Below are 23,466 nucleotides of genomic sequence, written 5' to 3' on the forward strand. Positions count from 1 at the left end.
CGTTCCAGCTGCAGGGGAGCCAACACATCTGCAGACTGGGGATAGTAGCTCCCTGGAGGGGAGTGGGGGGGGGGCTCTGATGAGGAGCCAGTTGCCGGAACAAGCGGCCTGCATCAACGCGAGGGGGGTAGGCAAGTTTTGGCACCGGCTCCCCGGAGGGCGAGGCAGGGAGCGATGACTGCTGCACAGAGTGCAGAGGAGGTGCGTAGCCTGGCTGAAATGAGCACCCAGGCCCGGCTCAGGCACACTGAGCTTATGGCTGCAGTGGGGAGGATGCCTCAGTCGATAGAAACACTGGCAAAGAGTGTGCTGGACTTTGGCGCTGCAATGGAGAGGACTGTCCAGGGCTTCGGGGCAGCAATGGAGAGGACTGTCCAGGGCTTCGAGGCCGCTATGGAAAGGACTGTTCAGAGCTTCGGACAATCCCTGGAAAGGTCTGACCAGGGCTTGTCCGAGGCAGTGGAACGGACTGCTCCGGCCTTGTCCGAAGCAATGGAGAGAACTGTCCAGGGCTTCTCTGAAGCACTGGCACCTGCCACACAGGTCCTCACTGCTGCCACGCAGTCACTTGCTGGCCTCGTCTAGACCCAGATTGAGGCAACGTGAACTCTCACTGCTGCCACCCTATCTGCATCAGCTAGGATCACCCCGGGCCCTTCCAGTACCACACGAGGCCAGGAATCAGTGGAGCAGTCGCTTGTGGCGGTAGAGTCGAGCCGGTCCCCTCCGAGAGCCAGTGTGTCGTCCGACCATGGTGCAGGTGTCCTCTCTTGGCAGGTGACCATTGCTCATGCCACCGCTGGAATGTCTGCAGTGCAGCTGCCACCACCTGCAGTGCACACTGCTTCCAGCCATGGCCAGATCAAGCAGCCACCCTCCAAGCCCAGAGCTCGTCCAGGCCATCCCTCAGGGGCTTCTGCGCTTGCAGACAGTCACCAGGCGTCCCCCATCCTTGATGCCGCCACTGGGGTTCAACTACGGAGGAGCAGCAGGGAGGGAAGGGGCCGAGCGCGAAAGAGAAGTCGGTCTCCGTCAAGGGGCCAGCAGTAGAGGGAGGTGCTGAGACGTTTCTTTCCCCAAATTCAAGGACGCCCTCACCTGTTCTGATTGTTGGTGATGGTTTGTTTAGTTTTGCGGCTTTGCCAAAGAGTTAACTGTTATTTTGTGAGTTATGGTTTCTGTTGACATGACGTTGTTATGCTGGAAGGAAGCACTTCAGAATCACAGAATCACATTGTTTGAAAATAAAGATTTTTTAAATTTACAATGGTACTCGTAACTATTTACACTCATGGTGGCCTTCATAGGCTTTGTACGATCAGAAGTGCGCAGGACGAATGAGACCCATCATTCCGTCAGAGGGTCCTCGAACCGAGTCCTTATGAGCCTCTGACGGACGGCCCTTCCAGTTTCAGGAGCCCTCCCATCTTCCTCCTCCTCCTCGTCCGCATGCTCCTCCTCCTCCTCCTCGTCCGCCTGCTCTTCCTCCTCCTCCTCCTCGTCCGCCTGCTCTGCTGGACCTTGAGGGGCAGCTGGCATTGGCTGGGTTCGTCGAATGGCCAAGTTGTGGAGCATGCAGCAGACGACGACGATGCGACCCACTTGCTCCGGCGAGTACTGTAGGGCTCCCCCCGAATGGTCTAGACAGCGGAAACGCTGTTTGAGCACACCAATAGTGTGCTCCACAATGTTCCTGGTCGCCTGATGGCTGCTATTGTAAAGCTCTTCTGCCGGGGTGGCGGGCAAACGGAGTGGGGTCATGAGCCATGGGCAGAGAGGATAGCCCTTGTCGCCAAGAAGCCAGCCTCGTGGGTGAGCCGGCCCCTCAAAAAGGTCAGAAACTGAGGTCTGCCGCAGGATGAACGCATCGTGGCTGCTCCCAGGGAATTGCGCGTTGACTGCCATGATCATCTGGCGGTGGTCACAGACCAGCTGGACATTGAGGGAGTGGAACCCCTTGCAGTTGTGGAACTCCTCAGGATTCAGTAATGGCGCCCGCAAAGCCACATGTGTGCAATCAATGGCCCCCTGCACCATGGGGAAGTCCGCAATAGCAGCGAAGCCCTGCGCGCGCTCCGCCTGCTTCTCCAGGGTCAGAGGGAAGGTGATTAATTGACACCTTCTTCTATAGAGGGCAGCTGTCACTTGCCGGATGCAACAATGCACTGCAAATTGAGATATATTCACTATGTCCCCAGTGGCTGACTGAAAGGATCCGGTGGCGTAAAAGTTGAGGGCAACAGTCACTTTGATGGCCACCGACAGAGAGGTCCTGCACCGTAGATGCAGCTGCAGATCCTCAGCAAGCAGGTGGCACAGCTCAGTCACAACCTCCTTACCAAATCGGAGCCTTCGCAGACACTGCTCCTCCGACATGGTAAGGTATGACACCTGCTGCCTGAAAACCCTCGCAGCATATCTTCGGAGTGGCCGATCTCCATTGCCCCTCCTCCTTCTGGCCAATCCCGGCCCTCTCTCCCGCCGTCTCTGTGCCCCTTCAAAGTGTCCGGCCATGAGGACGTTCCCCTCCAAAGCAGCTCCCATTGCTATGCCAGATGGGCAACACGCTGTAATGTCTAGTGCTCCAACTGCTCCGGACAGGGCTGAAGGTCCCAAGTATTCGAAGGCTAAATCCGATAAATCCCGTGCAACAGTAGCTCACCAACTCTCTCCAGCAACGATCAGAATGAACAGGCCAAGTGGCTGCAGCTTTTATACTAGAGCTGTCCCCTTTAAATAGCGCCCCCCGACTCCGAGAAGGGCCTGGGAACGTTCCATCGAGCTGTCACTAATAGCGCCAGGCGGAAAGGTTCCGGGCGCTACCGAATATCCGGTCAGGGGCGCCAAAAGGGCGTTGCACACTGAAATGACATCATGATCTGCCTGCGCACGCGGGCGCGCGCTAACAGTTAATGGATACTCAATATAGGAGTTGTCGCTATCCTCATTGTGCCCGCCCGAACAATGGGTAGCGCCCCAAATCTCGGGCTCATTAGGCGCTAATCGCTAGCGCAACCAACCGAATTTCTAGGCCATGATCTCTGGTTGCTAGTCCAATGCCATAATCACAGCCCTATTATACCCAAAATGTGTGCAATCATTCCATTTTCTTAACATGAATTATATTTAGATTTCACACAACACCAGGTTATAGTCCAACAGCTTTATTTGAAATCACAAGCTTTCGGAGCGCTGCTCCTTCTTCAGGTGAAGTGGAGAAATGCATAAAGACACAGCTTATATAGTCAGAGAATCATGTCAGATGTTTACAGGTAACCTTTCCAACTGCCATTTATCACACCTCGGCAGAGAGATAATCACAGCAGTCAAAGGTGTGAATGGTGTCCAAACAGGTCAGTCAGGGAAACATTACATCAAAGAACAATGAGGTGGGGTCACAAGGGGTCAAATATTGCAGATGCTGGGGTCTGTGTGAAAAACAAAAAAACAGACAAAAAACATTTTTTTTGGCTGGAAATCACAGCAGGTCCGGCCGCATCTGTGTAGAGAGAACAAGCCAATGTCGACTCGAGTCTGGATGACCCTGCGTCAGGTGGGGTTACACGTAGCGTGACATGAACCCAAGATCTCGGTTGAGGCCGTCCTCATGGGTGCAGAACTTGGCTATCAGTTTCTGCTCGACGATTTTGCGTTGTCGTGTGTCTCGAAGGCCGCCTTGGAGAATGCTTACCCGAAGATCGGAGGCTGAATGTCCTTGACTGCTGAAGTGTTCCCCGACTGGGAGGTGTGATAAATGGCAGTTGGAAAGGTTACCTGTAAACATCTGACATGATTCTCTGACTATATAAGCTGTGTCTTTATGCATTTCTCCACTTCACCTGAAGAAGGAGCAGCTCTCCGAAAGCTTGTGATTTCAAATAAAGCTATTGGACTATAACCTGGTGTTGTGTGACTTCTTACATTTGTCCACCCCAGTCCAACTCCGGCATCTCCACACCATGGCTACTATCGACACCACAAACTGTCGGCTCAAAGTGGAGAGGATCTCCAAGAAGATCGCGCATATTGACACAGACATCAAGTTTCTACAGAGATGCAAGAAAGCAGACAAGATCCCGAAAGGACTACAGATCACTAACCCACTCAAGCTGACCTACAACACAGACTACGCTGAGAGACTCTGCCGTCGTACCTCTCGCACACTCCTCAACCATCTCGTACACCAGCTCTACAGCAGACGCCGCAACCTCGAAACCGAGATGGAGTCCATATTCTCAGCCTGTGCTCAGGACGCAGCAGACCAGCTACAAGACACCGCCAAACAAACAAGGCAACGGAACTACGCTACCTACATGCACACCAAGAACAGGAAGCTTGAGAAACTTGGCATCACCAGCAGCAGCAACCAAGCCTCCCCCGGTACCACGGTTGAAACCACAGAGAAATCCATCGTCAACCTGTCCGACCACACCCTTCAACCAGACGAAATTGAAGTTCTCAGCCGAGGGCTCAATTTCTGCCCCACCACCAAAATGGACCCCATCGGTCTCGTGGCAGACACAGAGGAATTCATCAGGAGAATGAGGCTCCGGGAATTTTTCCACAAATCCCAAGATGTCAGCAGCGAACCCAATGAGACAATCAATGATCCGGAACAGCAGACAGAGGGATCCGCAGTGCAGCAACCGAAGAAGAAAGAGTCAAATTGGACCCCTCCGGAGGGTCGCTGCCCTAAGCTTGACATGTATGCTCAAGCTGTCAGGAGATGCATCAACGCCAGATTCACCAGCCGCACTCACAAGACAGTCCAGAATGTCACCCGAGCACAACGCAACGCCATCCACGCTCTCAAGACCAACCGCAACATCGTCATCAAACCAGCAGACAAAGGAGGTGCCATCGTCATACAGAACAGAACGGACTATTGCAAAGAAGTATACCGACAACTGGACAACCAGGAACACTACAGACAGTTACCCGCAGATCCGACCAAAGAACACACCCACCAACTCAACAGACTGATCAAAACCTTCGATCCAGACCTTCAAAGCATCCTACATGCTCTCATCCCACGTACTCCCCGCATGGGAGACTTCTACTGCCTCCCAAAGATACACAAAGCCAACACACCTGGACGTCCTATCGCATCAGGCAACGGAACCCTGTGTGAGAACCTCTCTGGATATGTCGAGGGCATCCTGAAACCCATCGTACAGGGAACCCCCAGCTTCTGTCGCGACACTACAGACTTCTTACAGAAACTCAGCACCCACGGACCAGTTGAACCAGGAACACTCCTCGCCACGATGGACGTCTCGGCACTCTACACCAGTATCCCCCACGATGACGGCGTCGCTGCGACAGCCTCAGTACTCAACACCAACAACAGCCAATCTCCAGACGCCATCCTACAACTCATCCGCTTCATCCTTGACCACAATGTCTTCACCTTCGACAACCAGTTCTTTACCCCAACACACGGAACAGCCATGGGGACCAAATTCGCACCCCAATACGCAAACATCTTCATGCACAAGTTCGAGCAAGACTTCTTCGCTGCACAGGATCTCCAACCAACGCTATACACCAGATACATCGACGACATTTTCTTCCTATGGACCCACGGCGAAGAATCACTGAAAAGACTACACGATAACATCAACAAGTTCCATCCCACCATCAAACTCACCATGGACTACTCCTCAGAATCGGTCTCATTCCTGGACACACGAATCTCCATCAAAGACGGACACCTCAGCACTTCACTCTACCGCAAGCCCACGGACAACCTCACGATGCTTCACTTCTCCAGCTTCCACCCTAACCACGTTAAAGAAGCCATCCCCTATGGACAAGCCCTGCGAATACACAGGATCTGCTCAGACGAGGAGGAACGCGATGGACACCTACAGACACTGAAAGACGCCCTTGTAAGAACGGGATATGACGCTCGACTCGTCGATCGACAGTTCCGACGGGCCACAGCGAAAAATCGCATAGACCTCCTCAGAAGACAAACACGGGACACAACCAACAGAGTACCCTTCATCGTCCAGTACTTCCCCGGAGCGGAGAAACTACGCCATGTTCTTCGCAGCCTTCAACATGTCATCGATGACGACGAACACCTCGCTAAGGCCATCCCCACGCCTCCACTACTCGCTTTCAAACAGCCGCCTAACCTCAAACAGACCATCATTCGCAGCAAATTACCCAGCTTTCAGGAGAACAGCGACCACGACACCACACAACCCTGCCACAGCAACCTCTGCAAGACATGCCAGATCATCAACACAGATACCATCATCACACGTGAGGACACCACCCACCAGGTACATGGTACATACTCATGTGACTCGGCCAACGTTGTCTACCTCATACGTTGCAGGAAAGGATGCCCCGGAGCATGGTACATCGGCGAGACCATGCAGACACTGCGACAACGGATGAACGGACACCACGCAACAATCACCAGGCAGGAGTGTTCCCTCCCAGTCGGGGAACACTTCAGCAGTCAAGGACATTCAGCCTCCGATCTTCGGGTAAGCATTCTCCAAGGCGGCCTTCGAGACACACGACAACGCAAAATCGTCGAGCAGAAACTGATAGCCAAGTTCCGCACCCATGAGGACGGCCTCAACCGAGATCTTGGGTTCATGTCACGCTACGTGTAACCCCACCTGACGCAGGGTCATCCAGACTCGAGTCGACATTGGCTTGTTCTCTCTACACAGATGCGGCCGGACCTGCTGTGATTTCCAGCCAAAAAAAATGTTTTTTGTCTGTTTTTTTGTTTTTCATACAGACCCCAGCATCTGCAATATTTGCCCCCTTGTGACCCCACCTCATTGTTCTTTGATGTAATGTTTCCCTGACTGACCTGTTTGGACACCATTCACACCTTTGACTGCTGTGATTATCTCTCTGCCGAGGTGTGATAAATGGCAGTTGGAAAGGTTACCTGTAAACATCTAACATGATTCTCTGACTATATAAACTGTGTCTTTATGCATTTCTCCACTTCACCTGAAGAAGGAGCAGCGCTCCGAAAGCTTGTGATTTCAAATAAAGCTGTTGGACTATAACCTGGTGTTGTGTGACTTATTACATTTGTCCACCCCAGTCCAACTCCGGCATCTCCACACTATATTTAGATTGATTACATATACTTATTCTAAAAGAACTCTTACTGGCAAGCAAGGCATTCCAGTTCTCTTCTGCTGTACACAAAGGCTCTTTATTCTTTGCTTTCAGTACCAAGCAGCTCATCCAGAAAGAGGTCTGTCCAGTTCAAGCCCAAACAGGTGGCTATTTTAGCTGGAAATCTCACATCAAAACTGAAAATGCTGGAAATGCACAGGTTCATCACCATCTAAAAGATAAAAGATATGTTACAATAGCAAAATACTGTGGATGCTGGAAATCTGAAACAACAACAGAAAATGCTAGAAACACTCAGCAGGTCAGGCAGCATTGTGGAGAGAGAAACAGAGTTAACGTTTCAGGTCGATGACCCTTCGTCAGAACTGGAAAAAGTTGGAGAAGTAACAGAATTTTAAGCAAGTGTGGGGCAGGGAAAGGGAGGAGGGGAGGAAAGAACAAAGAGAAGGTCTGTGATAGGATGGAAGGCAGGAGAGATTGACTGACAAAAGGGATGATGGTGCAAGGCAAAAGGAGATGGTAATAGGACAAGTTAAGAAACAAAAGATGGCTCTCGATGAGGTGTAAATGGAATTGGCAGAATCAGCAACAGCTGTCATGTGAGAGAAAAAGAAACATAGGGGCAGAGGTTATGATCTGAAATTGTTGAACTCGATGTTGAGTCCAGAAGGCTGTAATGTGCCTAATCAAAAGATGAAAGTTCCTCGAGCTAACATTGAGCTTTGTTGGAACAATGTAAGAGGCCGAGGACGGCGAGATCAGAGTGGGAGTGGAGCGGAAAATTAAAGTGACAGGCGACCGGAAACTCAGGGTCACGTTTACGGACTGAACGGAGTTGTTCCGCAAAGCGATCACCCAATCTGCGTTTGGTCTCCCCATTGTAGAGGAGACTGCATCCTGAGCAGTGAATACAGTATACTAAATTGCAAGAAGTACAAGTAAATCGCTGTTTCACCTGGAAGAAGTGTTTGGAGCCCTGGACAGTGAGAAGGGAGGAGGGGTGTTGGGGGTGATAGAGGAGTGCACCAGGGTGTTGCGGAGGGAGGAGGGCAGGTGTTGCATCTCCTGCGCTTGCACAGGAAGGTGCCATGAGAAGGGGAAGGGGTGTTGGGGGTGATAGAGGAGTGGACCAGGGTGTCGTGGAGGGAGCGGTCCCTTCGGAATGCTGAAAGGAGGAGAGGAGGGGAAGATGTGTTTGGTGGTGAGATCACGCTGGAGGTGGCGGAAATGGCGGAGGATGATCCGTTGAATGTGGAGGCTGGTGGGGTGAAACGTGAGGACAAGGGGAACCCTATCGTGGTTCTGGGAGGGAGGGGAAGGGGTGAGAGCAGAAGTGCGGAAACTGGAACGGATATAGTCGAGGGCCATGTCAACCATGGTAGAGGGGAATCCTCAGTTGAGGAAAAAGGAAGACATATCGGAAGCACTAGTATGGAAGGTGGCATCATCAGAACAAATGTGGCAGGGACAGAGAAACTGGAAGAATTGAATAGAGTCCTTACAGGAAGTGAGGTGGGCGGAAGTGTAGTCCAGGTAGCTGTGGGAGTCAGTGGACTTATAGTGGATGTTTGTTGATAGCCTATCCCTAGAAATGAAGACAGAGAAGTCGAGGAAGGGAAGGGAAGAGTCGGAGATGGATCATGTGAAGGTGAGGGAAGGGTGGAAATTGGAAGCAAAGTGAATTAAATTTTCTAGTTTAGGGCGAGAGCAGGAAACGGCACCGATACAGTCATCAATGTACCGGAAAAAGAGGTGAGGGAGGGGACGTGAGTAGGATTGGAACAAAGAATGTTCCACATGTCCCACGAAAAGGCAGGCATAGCTAGGGCCCATGCGGGTTCCCATAGCAACACCTTTCATTTGGAGGACGTGATTGGAGTTAAAGGAGAAGTTCAGCCAGGCAGTGGAGGGTGGTGGTGGATGGGGACTGGTTGGGCCTCTGTTCAAGGAAGAAGCGGAGTGCTCTCAGATTGTCCTGGTGGGGGATGGAGGTGTAGAGGGATTGGACTTCCATAGTGAAAAGGAGATGGTTGGGGCCAGGAAGCTGGAAACTGTTAAAGTGGCGGAGGGAATCGGAAGAGTCACGAACATAGGTGGGAAGAGACTGGACAAGGGGAGAAAAAATAGAGTTGAGAAAGGAAGAAATCAGTTCCGTGGGGCAAGAACAGGCTGAAACGATGTGTCTACCAAGGCAGCCCTGTTTGTGGATCTTGGGAAGGAGGTAGAAGCGGGCTATGTGGGGTTGGGGGACTATGAGGTTGACAGCCATGGAGGGAAGATCTCCAGAGGAGATGAGGTCAGTGACAGTCTTGGAAACAATGGCTTGATGTTTGGTAGTGGGGTCATGGTCCAGAGGGAGGTAGGAGGAGATGTCAGAGAATTGACGTTCAGCCTCCACATGGTAGAGGTCGGTTCGCCAAACAACAACAGCACATTTAAAGGCAATGTTAGGGTTGGATCGGAGAGAACGGAGTGCTGCAAGTTCAGAAGGAGGTAGGTTGGAGTGAGTGAGGGGAGCAGAGAAATTGAGACAGCTGATGTCATGCCAGCAGTTTGCAATGAAAAGATCTAGAGAGTGTAAGAGGCCAGAGGGAGGGGTCCAGGTACAACGCAAATTCTAAAAGCGGGAGAAAGAGTCCGCTGTGTGGGAGGAAGACTCCTGGTCAAAGAAGTTGGCACAGAGACAAAGGCGACAGAAAAAGAACTCGGCGTCGTGCTGAGCTCGAAATTCATTGAGATAGGGGTGCAAGGGGATGAAGCTCAGGCCTTTGCTGAGGACTGATCATTTGGGGTCAGAGAGGGAAAGATCAGAGGGGATAGTGAAAACACGACAGGGAGTGAGATTGGAAGAAGGGATGGGGTCAGAGGAAAGTGATGGGGAAGAAGGTTCCGGAGGGGCATTGGTGTCCAAGAGTTGTTGAAGCTTGCGATCCTTGACATCTGAAAGGAAGAAAAAAAGTATTTTGCTGAAGCATTGGATGAGGCGAAGGATGAAAGGGAACTGTGGACCAGGACAGCTTTGAGATAGAGTGCGTCGGTGCTGCTGAAGAGAGAGGTCGAGAGTGTTCATGTGGCATGTGAATGTGTTGGGGGATGGCCCTTCATCAGAAGTGTAGGCAAGTAGGAGAGCCCCTTTATGGGACTGATCAAAACAAAGAGGTAGGGAGAACAATAGATAAGGTTAAGAATACAGACATGCTAAGTATTATTACAGAGAGGCAGCTGGTGGGTTGAATAACCTGCAAACTGTTGTTACAATGCTAGAAAAAGATGAAAAGTGCTGGATGGCACATAGAGATCATCTCAGACAAGCAGTGAAAAGGCAAAATAAAGACAAAAGGTGAGTAAAACGGCTCCAAGGTGGTGGAGGACGCAGCAGAATGTGAATGGGGGAGACCAGAAGGAAGGTCTGGGAGACAAGTTGAAGTCTGCAAGTCAATGTTGAGAGTAGAGAATTGAATGACGCCCAGCAGATAGCTGAAATACTGTTTCTGCTGGATTCCTGCCAGACTTACAATTCACGTTCCACTACATTATGTCCTGCAACACTGTATTGGGTAGATCGCACTGAACTGCTATCCTATCCTCTGTATTCATATAAACAATAGAGCTTTTGTATAGGACACGCGCTGGGTCATAACTAATTAAATTTTCTCATGTTTAGTTCATTTCTCACTGACAAAACACAATAGTTCCCTGCTTGCAAGATATAAAAAGCAAAGTCCAACTTCATTAACCAGATATATTCTTCAAATGTACAAATCTACAGCATGCTTGTGATTCATCAGATTAATTTACACCATGATTGGTCAACCGTGTTAGAGTGTTTGGATTGGTTACATAACTTTAATGTGGTCAGTCTAGAAAGATGACTTTCTATAGTTAGACCATTTTGCTAAAGTTATTATATCGAGAATCTACCTTTCACAAAACAGGGATCAAAAGGTGAGTTGTAGAATTTGATAGCTTTTGCCCTCCTTTAAAGACAAAAGAGTACTGTAATATCGGAGATAATTTTATTCTGAATTTGACACAGTGCCTATCTTGTTGCAGAAGTTTCATTATTTATACATCTCTTGATAATCATAGGATAGTAAGGCAATGAGAACTAAGCAGCACAGTAACCTAGGAGATGGTCACATGTACTGCTTTAAGACTCCTACCCTAATGAATCACTTACAGTCAGATTACAGATTCACTTACTGTGTTCCTTTGATGAGAATTAACTTCTTGAAGAAAAATGCCTTTGGCTACCACAGACCCAGAGTGTTGGATTTTCTTTACCGTAGCGTATTTTACAAGGATACTGCAGCTACAATGAAGATGGACTGTATTCACTGAGAAAGGAAAACAGTTCAGAATGATCAATTTGAATACAATGGATTTTGGATTACATAAGCAGTGAAAGGTAAATGCTGAAATAGATAAGCATGCTAATTGTTTTATTTTTAAAAGAATTATTCATTAAATTTCCAATGTTTCTATTTATTTTAATGTCCCTATGGGAGGTAGTTCTTGCCTTGCGGGCTGGAGAATAGAATGGTCTGGACTTCAGACGTCTCCCTGATAAACAATTCTGCTTCCTGATTGTCTGACAGGAGGTGGGCGCATTGTAAGACAATGAAAAGGCTGTGTGTGGCTTGTTCAAACAACTGTAAAACTGTGATGGCTAGATTTATTTTTGAATTCCAATGTCTACTAATAAATATTTTAGTACAATCTGTATCATTTGTAATTCTGTACATATCAAAGTCAGGAGCAAATTTGATATCCATATAGAAAGCTTTACTCAGAATGTGACATTTTGTTACCCCGCTGTTAAACAGCACACGCATTAATATAAACTCATGGGGACTGGCAAAGTCTTTACATTTTTTTCCTACTTTTTTATGAATTTCGTGCTGATCAAGTCGAGTGATGCTGGTCCTGGGGAATGGAAAACGTTCATATCAGGCAACAACAGTATCAGCATCAAGAATAGCAGATTAAAGTTCTCCCAACTCTATTCCAATGTGTGTTACAGCCTCAATTGAAGAAGAGTTCCTTACTCTGCAAACTGAAGTTAGTGAGTGATGTATGATGCCAGTCATGAGGATATAAGCACATCTGAGAAGTGCATTCTTCTGATAGATAAATATTTTCATCTATTCTGATTTTCCTTTTTCTTTTACAGTCATGCTGATATTCACTCTGTTGTTGTGCATAGCATATTCTGGCCTGGTGATACTGCGTTTACTAAACTAAACTGGAATCGTCGATGAGGTGACAACTGACAAGTGATCATATCAGACAGCGATGTTTAGAACTTTTTATATTATTTGCAACTCTGAGGAGATACCGTGATGATTATTAGATCTTCTATTTTGGAGAACTGCACCAAGTATTTAGAAGAAAATTTAGAAGAAAGTGTAAACAACGACAATTGAACAACAATAATATGACTGATGGAACATTGAATAAACTACTACAATAGCAAAATACTGCGGATGCTGGAAATCTGAAATAACAACAGAAAATGCTGGAAACACTCAGCAGGTCAGCATCGAGGAGAGAGAAACGGAGGTAACGTTTCGGGTCGAGGACCCTTCATCAGTTTATTGAATAAACTACATCTGAGTTGGTTCAGTTTGAATTATTATACTATTTCAGTCGTGAATGTTAAAACATCAAAATGGGGTTGGAAGCTGGCTAGGAAGAGAATTTGTACAGAAGCAGCTTTTCTTCAATTACGCCTGGATGATCTCACTGAGCCATTCACTTATTAAGAAATTCACAGAGGCGGGTAGTTGAAGTTACATTTGATGTGATGCCCAATCGCCTGAAGAAAGCTTTCTTTTCCATAGCTGCTATTGTAAGTTTTGTTTCTGTAATCCTGCTGACTGTAGCACTGGGGACAACACGATGGGTGACTGGTACTATTCTGTGCAAAACTGGGGCTGATATTGTAAATGCCACTGATCCAGAAATGGCAAAGTTTATGGGACACCTTTACTATGGACTATTCCAGGGACGAAAAATACGACAATGTGGTCTTGGAGGACGGTGCTCTAAAATCACAAGTAATTATGGCAGATTTGCAGAAAATGATTTTGTTGCTTTTAACTTGTTATTTAGGTGGAGTTGGCACACTCACCTTTCACCTCTGGAGCTCAAGATTCCAGCCTAGAATGATGGGATGAAAGTTTACTTTATCTCCAAAAGGTTAAGGCCTTACGTGAAATGTGTGTTTGAACAGTCTGAACTCATTTCCTAGTGGGCATTGGCCCACAGCACTAAGCTTCCCACAATTTAGCACAAATTGGCAATCTCACCCAGTTGGCAGTCTTAATCCAGTTGCTGGCTGGATTGTGTTTACAATGTAAAACATATCTATATCTGGCCATGCTATACCTAGATTGGGGATACTTAATGCCTCACCCCGAAGAGCACAAATAAAAACAAAAACAAAAGTTATAGTGCACTTCAGATTAGAAATGACCTTTCCACAATAGTTTATCTCTTGCATGGTCAATATATAATGAGAATTATGCAATGGATCAAGTTTTTATTAATATTTCAGTTGAAGGAAAGCTCAGAATTAAATTAAATTGTAGAAGGTTACTTTTCATTCTTCAATGTGTTTATTTTTTAGAACTGTAGGTTAAGACTTAATCAAGTGAAAAATAGCCGAAGTGGTCACTGTTTAAAATCAGATCAATTTTGGATTCTTCCATTTGACATTTAGTTTCATTGGGCCTAAAAGGGAAAAATGTCATCATTAAATGTCAGTGGAATATATAACCTGGCAAAACTGCATTATCTTTGCTGTATGCAAATGACAGTTAATTTGCATAAGAAATTAAGTTGACTTGAAGAGGAAATTGCTTTTTTGATGATAGACACTGCATGTATCACATCAAATATACTGAGCAACCTAAATCCAGCAAAGCCTGTAAAAGTACTAGTTACGTATGGAAGAGTATCTTAAAAAATATATATAATTTTAAACATTTTATTGCACAGTTAAGGCCAGAAAAATTGTGAAACTGAAAAAATAAATATCATGGGGTAATGTTTTTGTCTTTACTACCTGAGTGGTAATCAGGTGGAGTGGGTTCTACAACGGGTGGGCAATCCACTCTGCCAGACTACCACCCAGGCAGTGAAGATGAAAATTTACCCCCATATCTCTTATTGTTAAAGTAGTTATATATGGTACAAATATTTTTGTTTTTAAACTCAAAATTGCTTAATACCGCAGTATCCCCCCATGTTGACTGATGCGTTAACGATAAGAATCAACCAACCTGATTTATCAAATTGGGCTGACAAGTGACAGATGTTACTTAGTGGGGACAATACATAGTGATGAGACTCACAGAATCTGGGAAACTCCTTGGAGCTGCTTCCATTCTGCTGGCGTTACATCGCCAAAAGTGTGGTGGAAACCCTGTTAGGCACGTAAATGGGTTTCCGCCGTGTGTTTGGTGAAGTAATGCTGGTGGAGCAGGAGCAGCTCTGAGGAATTTCCTGGCCATAGAATTTATAACACAGAGGGAGCCATTTGGTCCATTGTACCTGTGCCAGTGCAAGTGTTTCAACTACACTCTAATCCTATTTCATTGGCCCTGAATTTGCGGTCGGTATGACGGCAACCTGGCACAGTACGCCCGTCATACCGCCTTTGAAACTGACTGCAACTTTGGAATTTGGCGCAAGTGCATGTGGAAATCCTGAAGTTGCGGTCTGTCAACGACAGCTCCGAAACTGACTGCACTGTGCCCCCACCCCACAGAGCCGGCAATCACTGAAATATCGTAAATCATTGAAACTGACGAAAACCTCGACTCTTCTATCGTAAGTACGCTGTTCAATTCCCCATTAAAAGTTAGACCCAAAGGGATGAGGTGTAACTGGGGTTTTAACAGCGTATTGACTGCTTAACAAAGGTTAAAGGCCTGGAAAACTCATTTTAATTTTGGGGAGTATCAAATTTCTCCATTATAATAAAAATTACAATTTTTAAGAAACTTAAAAAAAAACTTTGTTTTTTAAAAGTTTGTTCATATTGGCCCAGAACTTGGTGTCGGGGGCTTGCCGCGCGTGCAAGCCCCCGATCTGCACTCACCCTGCGCGCTGACATCTGAAGCCCGGGCCTACTTGCATTTCCTGTCACAGGCCCGGTTCAGATGTCAGCGCGCTGTGCTAACCTGATCCAGCGGCGTAGTTAGTGCGATGTGCCGGCTGGGATCAGGTGAGCACTGTACAACCAATCAGGGGAGGGGAAGGTTCATTCATGAGTTTGAGAGTAAGAACTGTCAAACTTATGAAAACTACGGGGGCCCAAACACTATTTAAACTTTAAATAAAAATTTAAAAACATCCCAATCATTAAATTAAGTATAAATAAGTTTAAAAAAATAATTTAAACAATAATTTTTTTTAGAAAAAAATAAATTTTTAATAAAAAGGGTCTAAAACTAAACTTACCTTATTGTAGATTCTTTAAAATAATAAACCTGTGGGAAAAAAAATTCTAAATTACACTAAAACACCACTTACCTGTAAAAATAAATACTTACGTGTGCTTTTTACAAGCGTAAAGACCGGAGGCCTTTACACATGCGCAAATCCCCCAAAACAGAGGAAATCCAAGACGCACGCGCTGCCCCCTACAGCGCACGTGCTAGCCTCTTCACCTCTTGGGTTAGAGGAGAGGAAATGCCGGTTTTCAGCGCATGCGCTGTGCATGCTGAAAACCGGCATTTCCTCCGGCCAGACGCGTGAGTACCCCTTCCGTACTCACGCGTTTGGGGAGGAATTACTGCCCCATTTATTTTCCCCATGTGAGAGCCCCATCTTTGTTTTGCTCTCTCTACATTTTTAAAAAGCTAGAATTTTAAGAGCTTACCCACTTCCTTGTTCGCTGTCTCTGAGAATTATGCCTTTTGATTGGCTGCTTAGACAGCCTGTTGACATCACAGCAGTTGGCACAAGGGGACCTCCCCCGCCTTATTAAGTTCCACTGAATTGAGTTCAAAGTCTGAAAACCTGAAGTTTTCAACACAGGGATTGCAAGATTCTTGCGGGGAGCGCAGTTTGGGGCCAACAGCGAATGCCTTCGCTTCACTGCTGACCACAAGTTCAGCGCCATTGGGCCATTGCCTTTTCCCCATATCCCTTCTTACTGTTATAGGTGAATAAGAAATGGGAATATAAATTGAATGGGAATAGACTGTGGGATGCAACACAGGAGAGGGTATGGGAGTCCTGCTGGATACCTTGCTGAGACCATAAGAGCAGTGTGTGACAGCAGGAAAGAGGCAAACAAGAGTGTATAGCCAGAGGAATGTAGCTTAAGTCCTGGTGGTAATTGTGAGATTGTATAGGGCACAGGTTCAGATTGATCTGGAGTACTTTGTACAGTTCTGGTCACTGTACTATATTGGAAACATCCTGAGGTAACAAAGAGGGTATAGAGGGGGACAACTAAACTGATAGTGGGAATGTGGCACTTGAGCTGTGAGGAGAAAGGCAAGAAGATGGAAATTTTCACACTGGAATAAAGAAGGCTCAGGGGAGACATTGTCAAAGTTTTTGAAAGTTATAATAAAAATAAACCCTAATATAGTGTTAGGCATAACAAGAAACTCTGGTGGACCAGGGGGACATGGACTCACACTGCAAAAAGGGAAAATAATGGACAGAAGAATGTCATACAAGGGCGTCTAACATCGGCTACAGAAATTTCTTGGCTATAGTGTACATTTTTTGATCTTTGGAACCAGCCAGATGGACCGCAATGGTCTTTTCACGTCCTGTTTACCGCTTTATTTCTAAATAAAATGTCTGGCTGTCAAAAACTACAAAGGTGATGTGAAACCGGTTTGGTGCAGATCTGTGTGTATGAGTTGTGTAGCTCTGAGTGCAAATACAGACTCACGATGGTCAAAACAGCGCAGCAGTGAGTGACTGACAGTAACTTCAGGACTTCTGCGTAAGGATGCACAAGTGCTAAATCCTGAAGCTGTGGTCAGCTTCAAAGGGGTAATATCAGCGGACGCAGTTCGTTCGCCGTTATTACCCACTGCAAATTCCGGGCCTTAGTCTGCTTTTTCTCCTTTTCCTGTCTTTGTGCAGTAATCCATTCATACTCCAGTCAGGAACTGGTAAAAGAGGTTACTGTCAGCTCTTTTTTTATGCCACCTATGTTACAGCAGTTGCACAGAATTTATACAAAAAATGTCTTTAGGAGTGGGAATCCTGGCCAATTTTTTTCACAATCTATGGCAGTGAGCCCTCTAGTGTGAAGATCTCTAGTGCTGCTCCAGCTCAGAGCAGCTAACTCAGCATCGATGACAGATCAAACCTGGTACCTTCTTGTTCTAGTTTATCTTTCACAATTTATTGGCTAAACTCACTAAGCCATTGGAGGCAGTTTGTGAAAAAAAATTGAAAATAATGAAATAAATAGTTCTACCGTTAACCTAAATATGAAAGAAAAATGGAGATGGTAAAGAAATTTAACTTTTAATGCCATAGGCAACTATATTCACTTTGAATATTCAGACTAGCATGGCAGACTCCACATACACGTTAATATAAATGTTTTTGCAGGAACAAGCTTGCATAAGCTACTTCCACTTTTGTTTTTACTATAATGTTTTCTAATCCATATTTTCAGTTTTTCCACAGTTGCTGAAATCGCTGAATACAGCTGTTCATGTTTTGGTTATATTTTTTATCTGCCTAGCGATTGCATTTGCTTTGGTCAGTTTTGGGTTTTGTATTTACAATGCAGTGAAAATCCCTTACCAAGCCATAAAAGGACCAATGGGCATCTACCTCTGGAACTTGATTGCAAGTAAGTGTGTAGAACCTAAAATTTTTATAGTGTTCCTTTCCTGTTATATCCTGTTTTTAATGTGACTAAACCCCATTAACACTAAGGCCAGAATTTTGCTGGTGCTCAGGGGGCGGGTTTAGAGGCGGGACATCTGGCAAAATCACAAAGATTGACAGCGGAACCTGCTGTCAACCCACCTCCAATCAATCTTCCCAAGTGTCGGGTCCCCGATTTGCGCATGGACCCGACACCTAGTGGCGGGAAGAGGATTATAGCCACTTAACTGCTTGTTAACAGGTTGTTAATCAGCAGTTAACAGGCTTTTTCCAATTTTGACACTTCTACTGCGGGCTTCCCGACATCCGGACACCATGCCAGGTAAGTGTGGCGTGTTGTGAGTCTGCTGTTATGTTTATGCATTGATGACAGCTGCAGAAGTGGTATGAAGGATCCAATGGTGCACTGGTGAGTTTCAGAGGTAAGAAAATGTTGGGAAATTCATTTTTAATACATTTAGACTTTTATGTAGGTAACAAGTTTTGAATTATATGTGTAGTCCCACCTCATTGGGAGAACCTCTCTCACCAGCGACAGATCACTTCTGTAACCTCACCTGCAGCTGCCATCTGTTCTAGCCTTAGGAGGGAGTCACTGGTGAGCCTAGGTGCAAGAGCTCACCTTTGTACAGTGATTGTCAGTGTTTGCAGCACCTCAATGCTGTCAAACACTGAAAAATCAGCTGTCACAAAAAAAATGTGCGTGGCCCCTTTAAAACCGGCAGATGATGCGTCATCAACTGACGTCATCTGACACCGGCTTCCTCTTAATTGGCTGGCAAGCCCGCAGGGCGGGTTTAACAAGGTCAAATGATGCAAAATCATGTTTGTGCGTCTGATGTCATTGGGGGCAGGACTGGAACCTGGAAGGCAGCTGTCCCGCACCCAAGACGCCTCGAACAGAAAAATCGCGGCCTCAGTGTTTAATTTATATTCATTTAAAAATAAATCATTTAAATAATCTTTGAAATTGAAGGTTTGTAACAAAATATTCTATAAACCGAAGTGCATAAATAATTTTAAAAATCCATCCTTAAATGAAGTAGTTTTAATATTTCAATCTATAATTGCATATATCAAAGAAACTCTTTCAGAGATTGACATTTTCCTGATATAGTGCAGTATTTACATCTTCACTGTACTAGTTCATGACATTGTGATTGGGATAAGTTGCTAGTGTCACCGTAATCTGAATATTTTGCAGAAAAAATATATTTCCCATTATAAATAGTTATTAAGTTGTAGAATTTTTTTTTAACTTTAACTGTTTAATAGTGCAGACCTCCATTTAATGGCAGATTTTATTTTTTAAGTTAAGAAACAAAATGATTTAGCAAAGATTAACTGTTTAACCTATACAAGAAATATTTTAAATGTTAAAAAACATTTCAGAAGCTTTGTATCATCATGCCTTAAACATATATATCACCGTTCCTTTATTGTTGCTGGGTCAATATGTGAGAGCACAACCATCACAAGGACTACAGGGGGTTAAGGACAAGGCCCACTCCCACCTTCTCAGGGTAACTGGGGCTGGGCAATAAATGTGGGCTTGCCAGTGTTGTCTAGATCCTGAGAACAAAAACATTCTAAGTATTTTAAACTCTGTTTAATATTTTTTGAGGTTGCAGACTCAGTCTTGATAACCAGTGGGATTTCCCTTAGATCACTCCATATTATTTTGCTGTAAGGTGGAAGAGGATGAGGATCAGAAAGACCACTGCAGATGCCAGGCTGACTAGGCACCATAGGCAGCATCTGGTCCCTGCCAGCTGGGACCCATGACTCCCTATCTACAGATCCACATGGAACTATTTCACCAAGACCTTTTAGCAATACTTCAGAAAGCTGCATCTCCCTCACACATCAGTAACTGAGGTGTGCCAGCTGGCAGGCAGTTATGGATGCAATTTAAACTCATGCCGGCATCCATCTATTACTGGATATTATACATACACACAGCTAGGTAGAAGCAAACATTTTCAACTAGCAGCAAAATAAATTATTATTGAATATGCTCACCCTAGCCCAGCAGAGGGAAAAACATGTTGAGGTTCTTATGATTCAAACAATTCTGTGCCTGTAGTGAACTCGAATCTGCCTCTTTTCCCTTGATTGGATTCCTTCTGTCTCCTGACTTAACATGACACCGCCCCACTTTCGTAATCTTCCCATGGTGTCCATTTTGAATCAAAACTCAAGCCAAGCCCCATGTCATGTAGCTTTCCTTACCTCATCTGTCCTCAGAACATTATCTGTTTGCTTTTCTGTGTGAAAAGCAGCTGCATTTAATAACTCCTTTGTCTTTCAAACTTTTACAGCCAAAATGCCTTCATCTGGCAGGCATTCAGGTTCCAAGCATAATGCTTTATTTCAATTAATGATGCACACACACACTACCCTGCAATAATGTTTCCTATTCACTATGGTAAGCTAGCTGTTAGTTTTCCCACCATCTTTCTACCAAGCTAATATCCTAACGTTTCAGTTACCTAATTTTATTTTGTATGCTAAGCTAACTTTAAATTTTCCAGCAAGCTCTCTGCCAGTTTGTTCATTTGGCTCACAAGTTTATTGTAATTACCTCTGTAATTTTATGAAGAAAATACGTGTTAATAAACAAATGCGCACTATCTTGTGGTGTTTGCTTCCTACACTGTATGCCAAGCTAGCCTTAATATCCCATCAAGCTCTCTGTCTCTTCCTTCTCCATGTTTCAACATGTCCCCTGTTCCAACAAATATGCTCAGCCTAGCCGAGCCGAGAGAAAAACATGTTGAGGTTCTTATGATTCAAACAAGACTGATCTTCAATTCCCTCCTTTTTTCCTGAAGGCATTGACTCCATGCTGGCCTTTAGTGCCATAGATGCTGCTCGCCCTCTGATATCGTTCCCAAGTGGCCAGTCCTATTGTGTGAACCCAGCTGGTAGACTATTCAACTGTACAGACATCTTAGCCAAGTCTAAGTACTGATATTCACACATGCACACCTCTAGCAGGGGTTATTGGATAGTGGACAGATGCAGAGCACTGACTGAATTCATCACCCTAATCCGTGGGGTGCTGAGGTCCATTGTAGCACACCTAACATCCATCCAGCTAAGATTTTCTAAATCAGCACATACAGCATATTGAATCTGGGACATTCCTGGTCTATGTGGCTCATCTACTCATTGGCTTAACTGGCAGAGCCAAACAAAAGGTTTAAATGTTTATACTGCAAACCAAACAATTAGAATAACAGATCCGTGCACTATTAAAGCGGTCTGAGCAAAACATGATCCAATCTTTGATGCTCCATTCTGACTAATCTTATTAGATCATATTAATGTTATATGTTATACTTGGTTTTCAGAATACAAGTAGCAGATCTATGGAGAGGGAGATATTCTATATCAGCCAAATCTTTTAATTCTATGTTGCAATTACACTGGTTTCCTTTTGCAGGTATATGTGGACTGTTTGCAATAGTTTGCTTTATTGCTGCTGTGAAGCTTCATCACCATACAGAACGAATTGCCAATTTTCACGAACATGTTTTTAAGTTCATTATCCTTCAGGAATACTTTGACTTCTCCTTCTGGCTGTGTGTGGCAAGTGCTGTTGTGCATGTAGTAAACATGTTAGTGGTCCGCATCAGCGGAGTACGTTTCCCCACATTAAAGACCAAAACAGAGGAAGCAAATGTCACACCTGAAGACTTAATGTATTAGTCAACAGATGTTATAGTTAGATCACACAGAAGCACATTATTGGAGACCTTACCAAGATTAAACAGCTTCTGAGAGCCATTTGCACCTTGTTTACATTGTGACAAAGAGTTATACTTGGTATAAAAATGGAGGTGGTATTGTTCCAATAATGTTTAAAGCAAGCATTTACCCTATTTTTGATACTGAGGTGAAGTGTTTTCAGTATGTCATTACTGTATAAATGTTAAATACTTAGTATCATCATATAAAATTCAGTTAGTATTCAAATAATTTATTTGCTAGGGTATGTATTTTTAAAAATTTATTTTCATATGATAGTGTTATGTCCTTGCTGAAATATATGTAATTGCAGACTGTGATATAGAATTTTAAGAGTCACAAATGAGACATTTGATGTTTAGAATTCTCAGTGTCTGCTTGTGTTGAGTAAGAGATCAGCATTGTAGTGTTTCAGGACAAAGTTCTACCTAAATAAAGTCTGTGCCATTAAACGTTTTATATTTTTCATTGTAACTTAGCAAACACTGCCCACCGTTAGTGAAACCGAACCAGGTCAGTTCTGCTAATGAGCAATTGATATTTGTATTGCACCATTCGCAAAGAAAAGGGTCCAATCTGAATCCTCAAATCGAATCAAACAAAATGCAGTATTGTTTTATACTTTGCATTAGGTCAAAAGTTACAGCTCCATCCCAATGCAACTCCTCACTCAATATCAACCAGTGGATGCACAAACTCAATATCCTGGAGAACCGCAGTGGAGAATTAGCTTTACTGAGAATTGAGCATTCATCCAGGGTATACTAAGCTAAGTCACTAAAGGCCTTTAAGATTTAATTAATTGAGAGCAGCAGTTAAATTTTTTGGGCAGTTCACTGTGGCAGGGAAACTGTGGATTTATTAAGCACAACTGAGGGTACAATTTATTTAGGACCTAAATAATTATTATGCTTGGGAGGAGAAAAGGCAAGAAATATCTGAGTTTCTGAGGATTTAGGAATTTGTCAAGTTCAGCTTTTGGGACAATTATTGAAATAATTCATTAAGTTATTTAGTGCAGCTCAGGGAAAGAATCATTGAAAGAATTAGAAACACAGAATCATAAAATCATTACAACACAGAACGAGGCAATTTGGCCCGTCAAGCCTGTGCCGGCTCTCTGCAAGAGCACTTCAGCTGGTCTAGGCAAATATATACAAAATAAAATGCTCTACAAGGAAATATTAACAAATCCCTGGGTTCCGTGATCCAATAGAGGTTACACTGAACTGGAAAAACAGAAGTCAACAGAGCTTGAAAGCCTGCTGAATGCAAAATGCTCTGCTTTCGGCCTCGTCCTTTCAATGCGCCGCTCTCGACCTCGCCCTCGCCCTTTTCAATGCTCCACTCTTCGGCTTCGCTCTTTTCAATGCTCCGCTCTCAGCCTCGTCCTAGAATAGAATCATAGAATGGTTACAGCAGAGAAGGAGGCCATTTGGTCTGTCAAGCCCATGCTGGCTCTCTGCAAGAACACTTCAGCTAGTCCCACTCCCCTGCCCTTTCCCCGTACCCCTGCAATTTTTTTCCTTCAGGTAATTATCCAATTTCCTTTTGAAAGCCGTGATTGAATCTGCCTCCACTACCCTTTGTAAGGGGTGGTGTGTGTGGTCAGCTTCACCTCTGGCTCCCTGAGCAGTTCGAATCGCTCGCACTCCCTTGGTTCTAGACTTTAGACTTATTTGGGGGTTGTAATGAAATTGCAACAGACAC

General features: G+C 45.0%; 1 protein-coding gene across 1 annotated transcript; it reads left to right on the forward strand.

Annotated features, from left to right (window-relative positions):
* The first annotated feature begins 11,334 nt into the window (after positions 1-11,334).
* On the forward strand, positions 11,335-22,194 carry clrn2 (clarin 2). The gene is made up of 4 exons (XM_086004139.1): positions 11,335-11,530; positions 12,296-13,181; positions 17,786-17,965; positions 21,452-22,194. The coding sequence occupies exons 2-4, from the start codon at positions 12,929-12,931 to the stop codon at positions 21,715-21,717; spliced, it is 699 nt and encodes a 232-aa protein (XP_085860265.1). The 5' UTR covers positions 11,335-11,530; positions 12,296-12,928; the 3' UTR covers positions 21,718-22,194.
* The last annotated feature ends 1,272 nt before the right edge of the window (positions 22,195-23,466 follow it).

The sequence above is a fragment of the Somniosus microcephalus genome, chromosome 2, assembly GCF_052327205.1.
Source record: "Somniosus microcephalus isolate GS21.2 chromosome 2, FLI_Smic_1.0, whole genome shotgun sequence".
In the NCBI taxonomy this organism is placed as follows: Eukaryota; Metazoa; Chordata; class Chondrichthyes; order Squaliformes; family Somniosidae; genus Somniosus; species Somniosus microcephalus.

Bases quoted from the DNA above. Each gene is read 5' to 3' on its own strand.
- clrn2 (XM_086004139.1), top strand. From the start codon at position 12,929: ATGCCCAATCGCCTGAAGAAAGCTTTCTTTTCCATAGCTGCTATTGTA. The intron at 13,182-17,785 runs GTAATTATGGCA...CCATATTTTCAG, and splicing joins ACGGTGCTCTAAAATCACAA to TTTTTCCACAGTTGCTGAAA. The intron at 17,966-21,451 runs GTAAGTGTGTAG...TTCCTTTTGCAG, and splicing joins CCTCTGGAACTTGATTGCAA to GTATATGTGGACTGTTTGCA.